General features: G+C 41.9%; 2 protein-coding genes across 16 annotated transcripts in view; one reads left to right on the top strand and one right to left on the bottom strand.

Moving 5' to 3' along the window:
- PHF21A (PHD finger protein 21A) overlaps positions 1 to 7,455 on the top strand; it is a 256,174-nt gene extending 248,719 nt beyond the window's left edge. For 6 of the 9 annotated variants that reach the window (XM_048855453.2, XM_048855457.2, XM_048855451.2 and 3 more), the window contains 4 exons: positions 1,389 to 1,544; positions 3,218 to 3,293; positions 3,604 to 3,707; positions 5,878 to 7,455. In XM_048855453.2, the coding sequence (XP_048711410.1) occupies positions 1,389 to 1,544; positions 3,218 to 3,293; positions 3,604 to 3,707; positions 5,878 to 6,132 (591 nt within the window). In that variant the 3' untranslated portion in view covers positions 6,133 to 7,455. The remainder of the gene's footprint in view (positions 1 to 1,388; positions 1,545 to 3,217; positions 3,294 to 3,603; positions 3,708 to 5,877) is intronic. The other 3 variants (XM_075129550.1, XM_048855458.2, XM_048855459.2) reach the window with 1 other exon arrangement.
- The window catches only part of LARGE2 (LARGE xylosyl- and glucuronyltransferase 2), a 118,034-nt gene that overhangs the window by 57,074 nt on the left and 48,401 nt on the right, over positions 1 to 12,559 (bottom strand). The window contains exon 16 of one of the 7 annotated variants that reach the window (XM_075129548.1): positions 9,458 to 12,129. The exons of the other annotated variants lie outside the window; for them this stretch is intronic. Coding sequence (XP_074985649.1) covers positions 12,063 to 12,129 — 67 coding nt within the window. The 3' untranslated portion in view covers positions 9,458 to 12,062. Of the gene's footprint in view, positions 1 to 9,457; positions 12,130 to 12,559 lie in introns of those variants that run through there. 7 annotated transcript variants of the gene reach the window in all.

The raw sequence follows: 12,559 nt of genomic DNA, 5'->3' as shown, positions 1-12,559 counted from the left end.
ATGGATTGTGAATTTGGTAGGGCCCTAATTATCGCTAATAAAGAAAAAATCCACTTTTTCTTGCCCAGCCACATACTATATAGGAGCGAGGCAAAGTCTAGCATGATTCTAAAATGGCAAAACTCCTCCAACATGTGAACAGGCTACTCAAGTCAAAATGGAACATTTCATGCCCCAATATTTCATACTAAAGAGGCATGCAGCTACAATTTGCTTCATTTTAGACAAATTAGGGTTAAGATTCTATAAGCGTTGTGTGTACGGAACATCACTGAATTCAATGGAAATTGCGCGTGCCGAGGGCTTGAGACATTGGGTCTTAGGTGTGGCACATTGCCAGAGCAGCCCGCAGGTGGATAAAGGGTAGAGTTTGGGTGTTTTCCTTGTGTGTTCTTCTGTTCAAACATCTACTTATTAAAAATCACAAAAGCATGAGATGGGAATGATGGGAGGAAAGAGAGAGGGGAATAAAGAGAGAAAAACAAACCTAACCTTGCCATGAATTTTGCATTGTGGGGGAGGGTCATTGGGGCGTGAATAGTTGGGGAAAGGAAGTGCCTCCACTAATAATGCAAGAATAGTAAAACATAGATTTTTAAAAGGACACTGTCTACTAACTTTTCCGTTCCTTGTGAAAGCCTCTTATGGCTGAAAATAACATTTTTTCCCTCTTGGTTGTATGAACTCTTGATATCCCCTCGTTCTGCTCCTCACAGCCCTGGGCTAATGATGAAGTAGAAATCAGTAGTCATTGTGACGCTGGGGCGATGGATTTTTAAAATATAATGGGCTAAATGTATCCTGATGTAACTTCAGTGAAGTTAAAGGAGTTACCTCAGGGATGAATTGGGTCCATTCTTTTTAATTTACAAATCAGAGCACTTTTCTCTTTCACTGTAACAGTTTGAAAAGATGTCACATATGTGCTCTAAATACTTGCTGGTGTTGTTTTAAAGTTCAGTATTGCCCTCTGTGGGTTTCTTAGGAAAGACTGTGGACATGAGGCAACCTCATTTGTATGCTCCCCACATGGAGCTGTGCTTACATCCAAAGATTAGAAGGACCAAGGAAAGTGGGTATCTTACCAGTGCAGGCTAAAACCACTGAAAATCTTCCTAACTAAGATGGATGGTGGGGTGGGGATTGTTACTAGAGGCTGTGGTAACAAATGTTCACTAGGGCCTCTGACCTGGGGAGGGCAGAGGGAGTTGTACTTCTGTCATCTTCGCTGGTTTTCCAGTTACACCTCCTAAAAAGAACTTAGCCATATGGAATCCCATAGCTATAGCTTGTGCGGAAGAGTTTACATTCAACTAGGATGTAGATGTCAAAGGTCAAAGTTCACTTTTTGCCTTCTTCTTTCTCACCCCCTTCCCTCAATTTTATAGGGCGATATCCATGAGGATTTTTGCAGTGTTTGCAGGAAAAGCGGGCAGTTGCTGATGTGTGACACATGTTCACGTGTGTATCACCTGGACTGTCTGGACCCACCTCTGAAAACCATTCCCAAGGGCATGTGGATCTGTCCCAAATGTCAAGACCAGGTATTGTTTGAAAGATAGGGAGTTACACACAGTGCACTACAAAGATTTTCCGAGTTAAAGAAAATAACCTGATCACTTGGCTTAGTTAGATTGGAACAGCCTGACATTGAGCAAATCTATTTGATCTGTAATTAGGCTTGTGTGAATTTCATCAAATTGCCACTGTTCGAATGCTCACAAATACTAAGCCTTTAAGTCTTACTTTTGTGCTTCCAGACTCAGGGTCCTTTTGTGTTACCCTTGTGTTTCAACTCTGCTTTTCTGGGGCAAAGCACACAAACTTTTGGGAAAGGTTCTCTATGACCCATAAGGATTTTCCTGTAGATTTTTTTACTCAGAATTTCTCTGAAAGGTGGTAGTTCTTTGTCCAAAGTGAATAGGATATTTGCACAAGCCTACCCTTAATAGAGAGAGAAAATACTGAGCCAGTGCTTCCTGGTAAAACCCAAACATTAGAGAGGTTGTCATTCCTGTTCTCTTTCGTGATACATTCGATATCAGAATAATGACTATCGATGAATGATTTGGACCTTCTTCCCTCAAAATCTCTCTGTAAAAGTATACAAATGGATTGGAATAATGAGATGATATTTCATCCATTAATGGCATAAATATTACAAGATAAAGAAATAAATTGCTGTTTTCATTTCCCCTATTTTGGAACTTCAAGAATTACAATGGATTGCTGTTAAGCCAGCAGCCAAAAGCTATTAACATACTGTCTTACCTAAGAGAGTGCCTTAGTAGTCCATGTGAGCCTCTGTTAACCAGATGATAACATAAGAAAACAACCTGGCATTTCCACATGCATGTTACATAATGCAACAACAAAAAAACAAACAAAAAATCCCAGTAGATTAAATTACTCAACATGGTTGTAGCTGAAGGAGGAGGGGGCATAGCCTTCCTTTCTCTCACACCCCCCCCCCCACCCGCCTACCCCTACCGGTTTGTTTTACTGAAAAGTTACCAGAAAATAAATTTAGAAGTGTCAGAGACATTTTGCTTTAGCGTGACTCCAGCCTCAGTCCCCTGGGTCATTCCTCTGGTGAGCTACCAAGCTTCATTCTTCCTCCCTAAATAAGGTATATTAAGAGGGAATCTTTTTATCCTCTTAAAGATAAGTATGATGCTTATCCTTATGAGGAGGGTTTGGCAACACCAGTAATGTGATCCTGCGAGCAGGTGGAGATGGGAAAGTGTCATGTCTTATCTGTTCGAAAGTGTGAAGTTCATATGTGTGGTGCAGAGGCTGTTCTGTGCCATCAGAGGATTTCTTCCAGGAACAACTTAGATCAGCAGTTTGTCTGAGCCATGAAGCCATGTTCCTGTCCCCTGGCAAGTTTGAGATCAGATACGTTGTCTTTTAATTCCTCTTTAACCTGTTACGTGTCATGAGCAGAAGATGTTTGTGGTTATGAGGGAGTGAGAAAATGCTGACATTTGTGATAAATCAGCCTCTGTTGTGGAGGCTATAATATAGATGCAAATAATTCCCTCTGTTGAACCTCGGAACAGGATTGCAAGGCATTATGTTAACAGGTTGTGCCTAATGATAGCCATGAAATAAATTCTTTTGTCTCACCCTCTCTTTTTGTCTCTTCCCTTTTTCTTTCTCCCTTTCCCAGAGGTAAAATGTGTGCCAGTTAAATGTACACACTCTTTTCTTTCAGATGCTGAAGAAGGAAGAAGCAATCCCATGGCCAGGGACTTTAGCAATTGTTCATTCATATATTGCATACAAAGCAGGTAGGAAAAGAGAGAACACCTTTGCATTGCTTTCATGTTTGTAAAATGTTATTTTGGGAATGGTATTGGGTATGACTTGTTTTAAAAAGGAAATTAAGGGGGAAAACCCTTGACAACCCAAGTAATAATGTGAAAAGGGCAGTCCAACTACTTTGTGAAAGCTTCATGTGACTCTTCACTTTAGGCAGGTACAATTTCAGTATGATCCAATGTGTCCATTGTGTGAAGTAGCTTAGAGACTCCATCTGAAGGGCATAACAGGGACTCTTTAAATATTCATCACTGAGAGGGTTATTATTCCCTTTTACAGCAAAAGAAGAGGAGAAACAGAAGCTACTTAAATGGAGTTCAGATTTAAAACAAGAAAGAGAACAACTAGAGCAGAAGGTCAAACAGCTCAGCAATTCCATAACAGTAAGTATTTTTCTCAGCTGTAATGCTACACTTGTTCTCTGTAGTCCTTTCATTCTAGCACCATGCAAGCTGGCGGAGCATAAGTCTGGAGACTGCTACTGTAGGCCTGATCCAATTTCCATAGAAGTCAGTAGGAGTTGGGTAAGCTTCTATTTGAGCTTTGCTCTTTCTCCTGCCCTTTGGATATTTTGGATGTTTAAAGTACAGCTAAATGAACTTATGCTAGCTGTATCTTGCAGATGTACAGTAACCCATAATACCAACAGTTGACAAACACAACCCATGGAGATTTATATGGACTCTATGGCTCTTATTTTTATTACAGAGGAGCAACCTAAGTAGCTACAGGTCCTAATATCTGATGCTTCATTTTATTCTCACTCAGTAGGCCAAATTGCATGGTGGGACTTACAGCCTTGGTGCACGGCCCCGTTATATCTAAAATGAAAGCAACTGCCGTGGTCTCCATGTTACTCACAGGTTTGGCCCTCAGGTTCCTGATGAGTTTCCAAGGCAGTCTTCATTTGGGCAAACTTCGGGTGCCCCGCCTAATGTTAATTACACCTTGCCACACTTTTTCCCCCTAACCAGAAACCATGTTTTCCACCTTGTTTTGTAACCGTAATAACTAGAACCTGTGTGTTAGCATGTAACTTTCTTTCACAATAACACACAAGCTGGACTCCTAAGTCACCACATATAAACATGAGCCCCTCAGGAGGTCCCATGATAATATCAGAGAACTGTAAATGCTAAGTTCTGTTCCATAGCCAACATTTATGACATCATACAGTTCTAGTGTATTTCACTGTACTCACCCTCACACACTTTGGGATTTGTTTTTTTTTCTATTTAAAAAAGTATTTATAAGGTGTCTGATGTCCAAAGACATCTAATACTGAACACAGTAGAATAACTCAGATAAATAATATATATGAAAAGGCTACATGTATCCTTTTAAGAAAGTAAATATCATAGTGGTGAAAGGTGCTGGATTAACAGCTTTGGGGACTAGAATGTTCTCTTTATCACCAGAAGGCTAGGCTGGCCTGGCCTGGCAAGCAGCAGTGCATGTGTTCTCAAGCGATGCGTATGGGCAGCACCCACTCGCTGATGTGCTTCAGTCCTGACCTAGAAGGACTATCTATAGGTGAAGAAGGCAGTTCACTCTCCATGGATGACTCATTATTTACCTCTTAACTCAAACTGCCAACATGGGGCCAATTATTTCCAGTTATGGTGGTGGTTTTTCTGCTGCTATCATATATATGTTAAAAGTTGGACTCAGACCAGGAGGGTTTGAAGATCAATGTAGACAAAAGGCTTCAAAACTTTTTAAAAAAAGATACCATCTTCCTGCAGGACATCTGTTGGGGCCTATGTGGTTTATACATCATTAAATTGAACCACATCCATAGAGAAGGTATTGGCTGCCTTCTCCTTTTTCTTTTAGAGAGTTTCAACCATGGGCTCCTGACATAAAGTGGTTAAGCTAATTTGCCTTGCCTGTTGTCAGAGCGTCTTGATTTTTTTTGTAACATGCAGAAAAAAATGGCCCCAAAATGAGATTTTTAAATGAAGAGGGCACTGCATCTTTCTCTTCAAGTCCCCCTTTTTATTTATGGGGAGGGAATGATGTTTCTGCTAAAATAGGCAAAACAGTATGTGAAAGCAAGGCTCTATCCCATAAGCAGGACATATGTGCTCTCCACAAAGTCAGCTCCTATAGGATGCCTGCATTTTCAGATCTGAGTTGGAGGAATTTCAGAAATGAAATACTAATAGAAAATAATAAAAACTTGCTAGTTTCAGCTGGACATTAACCCCATATTTTCCTCCAGAAGAAACACAATAGGATGGAGGCATCTCTGGTGATTTCCTAATCTATAAGGGAAATGACTTAAATGGAGGCAGAGCAGGTGATAGTTACCTGCTGGCAATTTAACTTATCTGTCTGTAAATATTAAGTAATTTGTGTGTGCAGCTTTGAGGTTCCTCCAAGCTGGGAAAGTGAACTTCCAGGTGCAGCCGTTTCTGGAACTCTCCTCCTTGCTAGATGCCTATACTTGGATTGATGGACATCTAAATTCCTTTCCTTAGCCTCTTCCATTCCGCTAATTATCCTTATGGGTGTAATGGTTGAGCTTTTTGTTGTTCTAATTTGCTGCAGAAATGTATGGAAATGAAGAATACCATTCTGGCAAAACAGAAGGAGATGCACAGCTCCTTGGAGAAGGTAAAACAGCTGGTCCGCCTCATCCAAGGCATTGACCTTTCAAAATCCATAAACTCTGAGGTCAATTCAGTAGCCATCTCCAACGGCATGGACTCGACTAACAATGCTAATGCTGCCGCCTCCACCCCAGCCCCAGCCCCTTCCCAGAGCTGCATGGTGAACTGTAACAAAGGCGATGAGACTAAATAACACAGTGGAGTAAGAAGGAGCCAAGGGAAGTGGCGGCGAGGAGGAGCAGCAAAATAATGAAACTCTAGAAAAGCAAAACCGGATTTCTTCTGGAAAGTGCAGAATTCTTTAGTTCTTTGGTTCCAGAGAGAGCGTGAAGATGCTTGTGCCAGGCGGCACCGGAGTTTGCCAATTGATCCTTCTTATTCTGTGTGTACATGCAAAGTTTGGATCATGTTACATGAATAGTGCCAGCTGGGGGTTCTTTGCCAGCACCATGCCAAGTGAAATAATATATTTACTCTCTCTATATTTTACACCAGTGTGTGCCTGCAGCAGCCTCCACAGCCACTATAGGTTTGTTTTATTTTTGTTTGGGGTGAGGAGCAGGGATGAGGGAGGAGAGCAGGTTTCAAATCCTTATTTGCAGAACAGTTTGTTTAGGTAGGGAAAAAATAAGTCCAAAGAGCCTGTGGGCTTTTCCTGTTTCTAAACTCTCAGCACTATTAAACCAAAAAACAGAAGTATAAATTAACAAATCCCAGTGCCCAGAGGGGACAAGTATATCAAATAAGCAGTATTTACTATTGTTTAGACAGGAGATGTACAAAACAAAATGGGGATGGATTTTTCGCCGAGTAACGAGCACATGTGCAGGCTGGGGATTTTCTGTCCTGGCAGCTTTGGGTTAACCCTGTTTCTTCACACTAGACAAATGAAATGCATTGGAGAATTGGATTGGTTTGGATCTTCAAGTTGATCCAGGAAGCCTTTGTTGGGAGAGGGGACCAAAATGGTTGAGTTGAAGCATTGAAAGGGGGTGTCTCAAGGGAAAATGTGCATCAATGATTTTACTTGAAAATGAGGTTCCAACCCTTTTCTATATTTATAAAACAACAAAAATATCCTGAACAAAGCAGCACATGACCCAGATGTGTGCACTGAACAGAGAAATGTCCTTTTCTTTCATTTCCTCTCTTTCTTTTGGTAACAAAAAATAAATAAGGAATAGAAAAGCTGTTATTCAGGCTGACAGTCTAATTAAAGAGGTAGATGGGACCTTGCATGGTATAGATTAGAAGTAATAGTGTCAGTGAGATACAGTGAGTCTTTGTGAGTCCTTGTGTCATCGTTTTGGGCACTGTTTTTTTATGCAAGGGCAAAATCTTTGTATCTGGGAAAAAACAACTTTTTTAAAATGAAAAAGGAAAATAAAAGATATTGAGGTCTTCCTAGTGTTACTTAAAATAAGATCAAGGTAAGAAACATTGTAAAAATTATAAAAGTGCTATTTGTTTCCTAAACAAGTGATTTCTATTAAAAAGGTGTCAGAACTGGAGAAAATGCTGTGTGCTTAGAATTTTTTGACACAGACTTTGCCTATTATGATGACATTCTGCTGTGTTTGTGTTTTAAAATCCCATGGGGCAGGTTTCCGTAGGTATATCATACATGCCACTGGCTGAATTCTAAGTGCTGCAACTCACTCTCCATCGGAGGAGCTCTCTGTGTTGTCTCCTTTTATCACATCTACCCATTCTTTTGTGTGTTAGTAGCCCAGAAAAGAGCACTGGCAGCTTGATTGTTAAAGCCTTTATGCTTTTGTAATATTTAAATATGGACTGATTAGATCACAGGTGTAGAATTAATGGGGATGAAAGACAGTGGATTTGTTACACCTGAAATCTCCTTTTGTCATATCACCTTATTTCAGAATTCCATCTCTTTCATATTATAGTGTGACTGTGGGTAGCAGAGCATGTCTGGTGAGTTCCATTATTATAGGGATTGTTTGTGTCAGTTTAGTGTGCTGGACATGCAGTGGCTATCAGTTCTGCTAACGCATATGAATGTATTGGGCCAAAGCCTGTTCCCATTGAACTCAATGGCCAAACTCCCCCTGGCTTCAGTGAGAGCAATGTTTGGCCCACTATGCAGATGAACTCAGGCAGAGCTCCTTGTGTGGTGATGAGGGTGCATGTATTTTAATAGCCAGGTAGACATGCTCCGGGGATGGCAATGCAACACTGAAAAGCTTTGCATTTTGCTTACTGTGTTCTGGGCAAAGCAGAGTGAATACCCTGACTCTGGCATAGCCTGAAAATCTCACTGCAGCCATAGCTGCATATGCTCCTTGGAGATCCTTGGCGCTGTTTTCTTCACTCTCCTTTAGTGTCTGTTTTTACTAACACTTTGTTCCTCAGGGACACTTCCCCTTTTCCAGTGAAGTGAACACACACTTTTTTCAGCTCTGAGCCCAGGAGCTGATCCTCAGTTCTTACACTTGTCAGTAGATTTGGAGGAGGAATTCTTGTGTGCTCTTCTCAGCTTGCCCTATGATAAACTAGACTTTATCTTCAAATGTCTGTGTTCTGGTCTGAAGCCAGTTAAGCAGCAAAGATCAGTTAGCAGGAGTGGCAAAGCAGGAACACAGCCCTTGAAACAAATTTAAAACTGATCAAAGGAAATACTTTTTTTGTAACAACACACAATTAACCTGTGTAACTCATTGGGTCCAGTTGCTTAGTAGGATTTTTAAAAGGATCCAATATTTATAGGATAATGAGAGAAAATAAACTAGGGATATATGCCCTCTTGCTTTAGGGCATAAGCCAGTCACTGTAGAGGAGTTTCTTCCACCTCTCTCTGAAGATACTATGTCAGAGACTGGCTACTGGACTAGATGGACCCCCAGTCTTACTGGCATGGCAATTCGCATATTCCTGTGATTCCCCCAGTGTTACCTTCACAGTGCTGTTTGGAGCACTGTGCCATTGGGGGTCACAGTACATTTGAAGGCTGAGTACTGGTTTGATTTCTCCTCTGCCAGTTACTGGAAGGGGCTGAGGCTGGAATTCAGTGGTAGTCTTACTTGTTTTGAAAGGCAGTGCAGCACCAGGAGATGTTAATACCTTGTCCTTTCCATGCCACCCCTGTAAACACACCCACTGCCCCTTTCTGAAGGTGTCTGCTTGTCTCTAGGCTCTGAAGAGGTACATCAATTTACTTAGGTCTGATTTCTACCCATGTTAAAATTTTTGTTAGAAAAAATCCTCCAGACTACAAAAGCCTACCATAAGTTCCACTATGACCTGGCAGGGAAATGGTGAGAGTTGGAGTTTTTGTCTCTGGTAGATTGTTTCCTTCTCTCTGACCCTTTTTGGTATGCTTCCCCTATTGGCTCTGCAGCAACATCAGTTAATAGGCAAGTACCATTCCATGAGCTGTGCTGACATTAGCAATGCTGCTGCACAGACATTAAGTAAACAGGAGCCACTGCTGTCCAGCTGGAAACACTGGGCAGTGAGGGAATTGACAGGGGGGGAGATAGCTCAGTGGTTTGAGCATTGGCCTGCTAAACCCAAATTCAATCCTTGAGGGGGCCATTTAGGGATCTGAGGCAAAAATTGGGGATTGGTCCTGCTTTGAGCAGGGGGTTAGACTAGATGATCTCCTGAGGTCCCTTCCAACCCTGATATTCTATGATTTACTAAATAGAAAATAATATATATATAGATTTAGCTGCTCAGAGGAGTCCCAAACAATGCAGAAATTACAACTGTTTGGTAGTTAGCTTTTATCTTTCTCTAATATCTGCTGCCTTTTCTTTCCTGTCATATTTGGTATGGTCTGATGGTGTTGAAACCTCTCCAGGTCTAAATTTCTCTGAACTGAGGCCATATGGAAAGCTACATATAATAATACTTAGTATTTTGTATTTCCTAAGCAGCATATGGACATTTAGCTAATCCTTATATCACTGCCAGGAGTAGGTGACGACTTATTCCCATTTAAAGATTGGAAAACTGAGGCAGGGAGCTAAAATGAGGCCACAAAGGGAGTTGGTATCCGATGCATTTCCAGCTCCCAGCCCAACTAAGTCGTGCTGCCTCTCTCACTGCTCAGAAAAAGAACAAGTGAATTTTAGAAATAGCTTTTCCCTTATCCTTGCAATCTGTTCTTAAAATGTCTGGAAGGTACATTTGTGGGATGTCATGCAGACAGAATACTTGACAGAATACTTAGTATGATGATTTATTATTTGTTTAGAGCCATCAGTGTGCTCAGTGCTGTACAAAACAGACAGTCACAAAGTAGTACTGGTGTGGTTTATTGGTGGACAGTGTAGGAAACTTAATGGTTCTGTGAGTGCATCACTGGCAGGTGATTATCAGTGGTAGGATAAAATGCTTTGCACCTGGAGAATCCTGGTTAACAGGGTCTGTTATATGAGCAACTCAAAAATCTTATTCGCCTGTAGTTGCAAATATGACTCTTTTGGTAATGATAATTTACATCTGCCTACCTAGAGTTAAAAGGTTGTGGAGATTTTGTGGGCAGATCTATTAGTTTAGTTGTTGACAGGAAGTCAGTGATGTATTTTATTGACAGTACGACAAGGCTTCAGAAAGCAAATCCATATCCAAACTGTCTGGAGATTTGAAGATTAATCCTGACCTCCTCAACTTCAAATCAGCTTCTTCCAGGGACTGTTCCAGGCCCACCCTTTGTACTCTGAGCCTGGCCAGCATTCACAAAGGCCCAGAGTGAAATCCTCCTCTTGTGGCTGCCTGAGGTACTTGGAATAAATGGAGGTGTCCTTATAATACAGATGTAGCAAAACATCATCAATGAATTTGCACTGCAGGTATATCCCTAGCAAGACTGAACCATGTCTGATTTGCTCTCACACCAGCTTAATACAGCATGAAAATTAAACCCTTTTTTAAAATACGGAATATTCAGATGCCAAAACCGAAACTTTTTGCTGGAGGCTTCCCTGGTCCAGCCTTCTCAAAGGACAGAAGAGTAGTGATGACATGACCAGGCATAGGGTAGGACGTTCTGTTGCACCTGCCACTAGGCACTTTATCTGTCAGCTCTATCCCCATCCCTGTTCAGGGCACAGACAAGAATTTTGGCTGATATGGGGTCTGAGGTGAGCAGTGGGCCCAACTCTCCTTTGGCCACCTTCCAGGACCCAGACCAGGGCTAGTTTGATAAGACTCAATCCTTGGCACTACATGTGGTCTACTAAGAAGTCCAGCATGCCTGAACTACAGTTAGAGCAGCCTCTTCTCTGTGCTCCATCATAGCAAGAGGAGCCTCAAGGGCAGCGGTTCCTTGTTCCTGCCCCATAAATAATTTTACCACCAGCCTCTTGGCTCTCCCTCCCACATCCATGTGGGGGAACATGCTAAGTACTCCCTCAGCAGCCCAGCCACGATGAGCTCTGAAGCTCCCCCGCCCTTATGATTGTACTACATTCTTCCCACCAAAAGAGGGATTCCCTAGCCACATCCACTATAAAGTTCCCTCAGTCCCTTCTTCCCCTCTCCTTGTCCTGCTGGAAATAGCAATTACAGTCTAGCAATCAGGCTTTAAGGGGTTCTTGAACACTGAGGATTCAAGGCAAGTTCAGGCTTGCCAGGTTGCCACAGAAGGCTTACTGCCAAGACTGCTCCCTCCTGGATTTTTCTGTACAGAAGAGGATTTGCATAGATGGCTTTTTCAACCCAGAGAAAAAGGATAAATGTTTTCCCCTGCACCTGACTTGCTTGGCATTATCAAGGAGTCCTGGGCTCACTTGATCAGCAAACTGCCGTACCCAAGGCCATTCACAAGCTGTATCACCAGCCAGAAGTGGGCTCTGCAGTCTTCTCTATTTAGAAGACACGATGTTTAAGGCCCCTGCAACAGAAAGCTAAATCTGTAAATGCACCTTGGCTGAGCAGCTTCAGCATGTTGCCTCAGATCCATACTGTTGGCCATCAGATGTAGAACAGGAAATGCCCAAGGAATTAGCTCTGGAACTCCTGCTCCTATATATCTCCAAGCTTCCACCCTTTTCATTCAGATCCCTCATATAAAGGCTTACTCCTTTGATAACATCCGCAAGAAGGGATGTGATGATACTTCATAAATCCTTCTCTGGTATTCCCTCCTGTGGGCTATCCAGTGTATCCCATCTTTCCCATTTCACCTTGTAGACTGGGACAAGGACTGTAGTTTTGTGTCCTGTACAGGATGAGCATATATGAGCACATATTTGGAAACTACACAATAAAGTATAATTATTTATACATTGCATTGGTGTGCATGGTATTAATAGATCAATAAAACGACAGGCCTTTTTCCCCCTATGTTTCCCCAATACTGAAGTTCCGCTAAAGGCAGCAACAGCAGGAGCTCTAATGTAGGCAAGGTTCTGATGAACCTCTGGTTTTCTAACTGCTATGTTGCCTGAACCTACATTGCTAAGGTTAAATGACAGGCAGCTGGTCTACGCTAGTGCTTTAATGGGTGAAGTTGGAGCAGTGGTAGCAACAGTAGGATATTTTTAGAGGAAAAAATGCTAGTGTAAACACAGCCTGTGATTCTGGGCAGTGCAGTGAATGATCAGCCTGAAGGCACATATGTTCAGCCATACTGCCACCATGTACAGGAG

The sequence above is a fragment of the Caretta caretta genome, chromosome 6, assembly GCF_965140235.1.
Source record: "Caretta caretta isolate rCarCar2 chromosome 6, rCarCar1.hap1, whole genome shotgun sequence".
NCBI lineage: Eukaryota > Metazoa > Chordata > Testudines > Cheloniidae > Caretta > Caretta caretta.
Note: the sequence above shows the minus strand (reverse complement) of the source record. Positions and strands in the feature narration are given on the sequence as shown.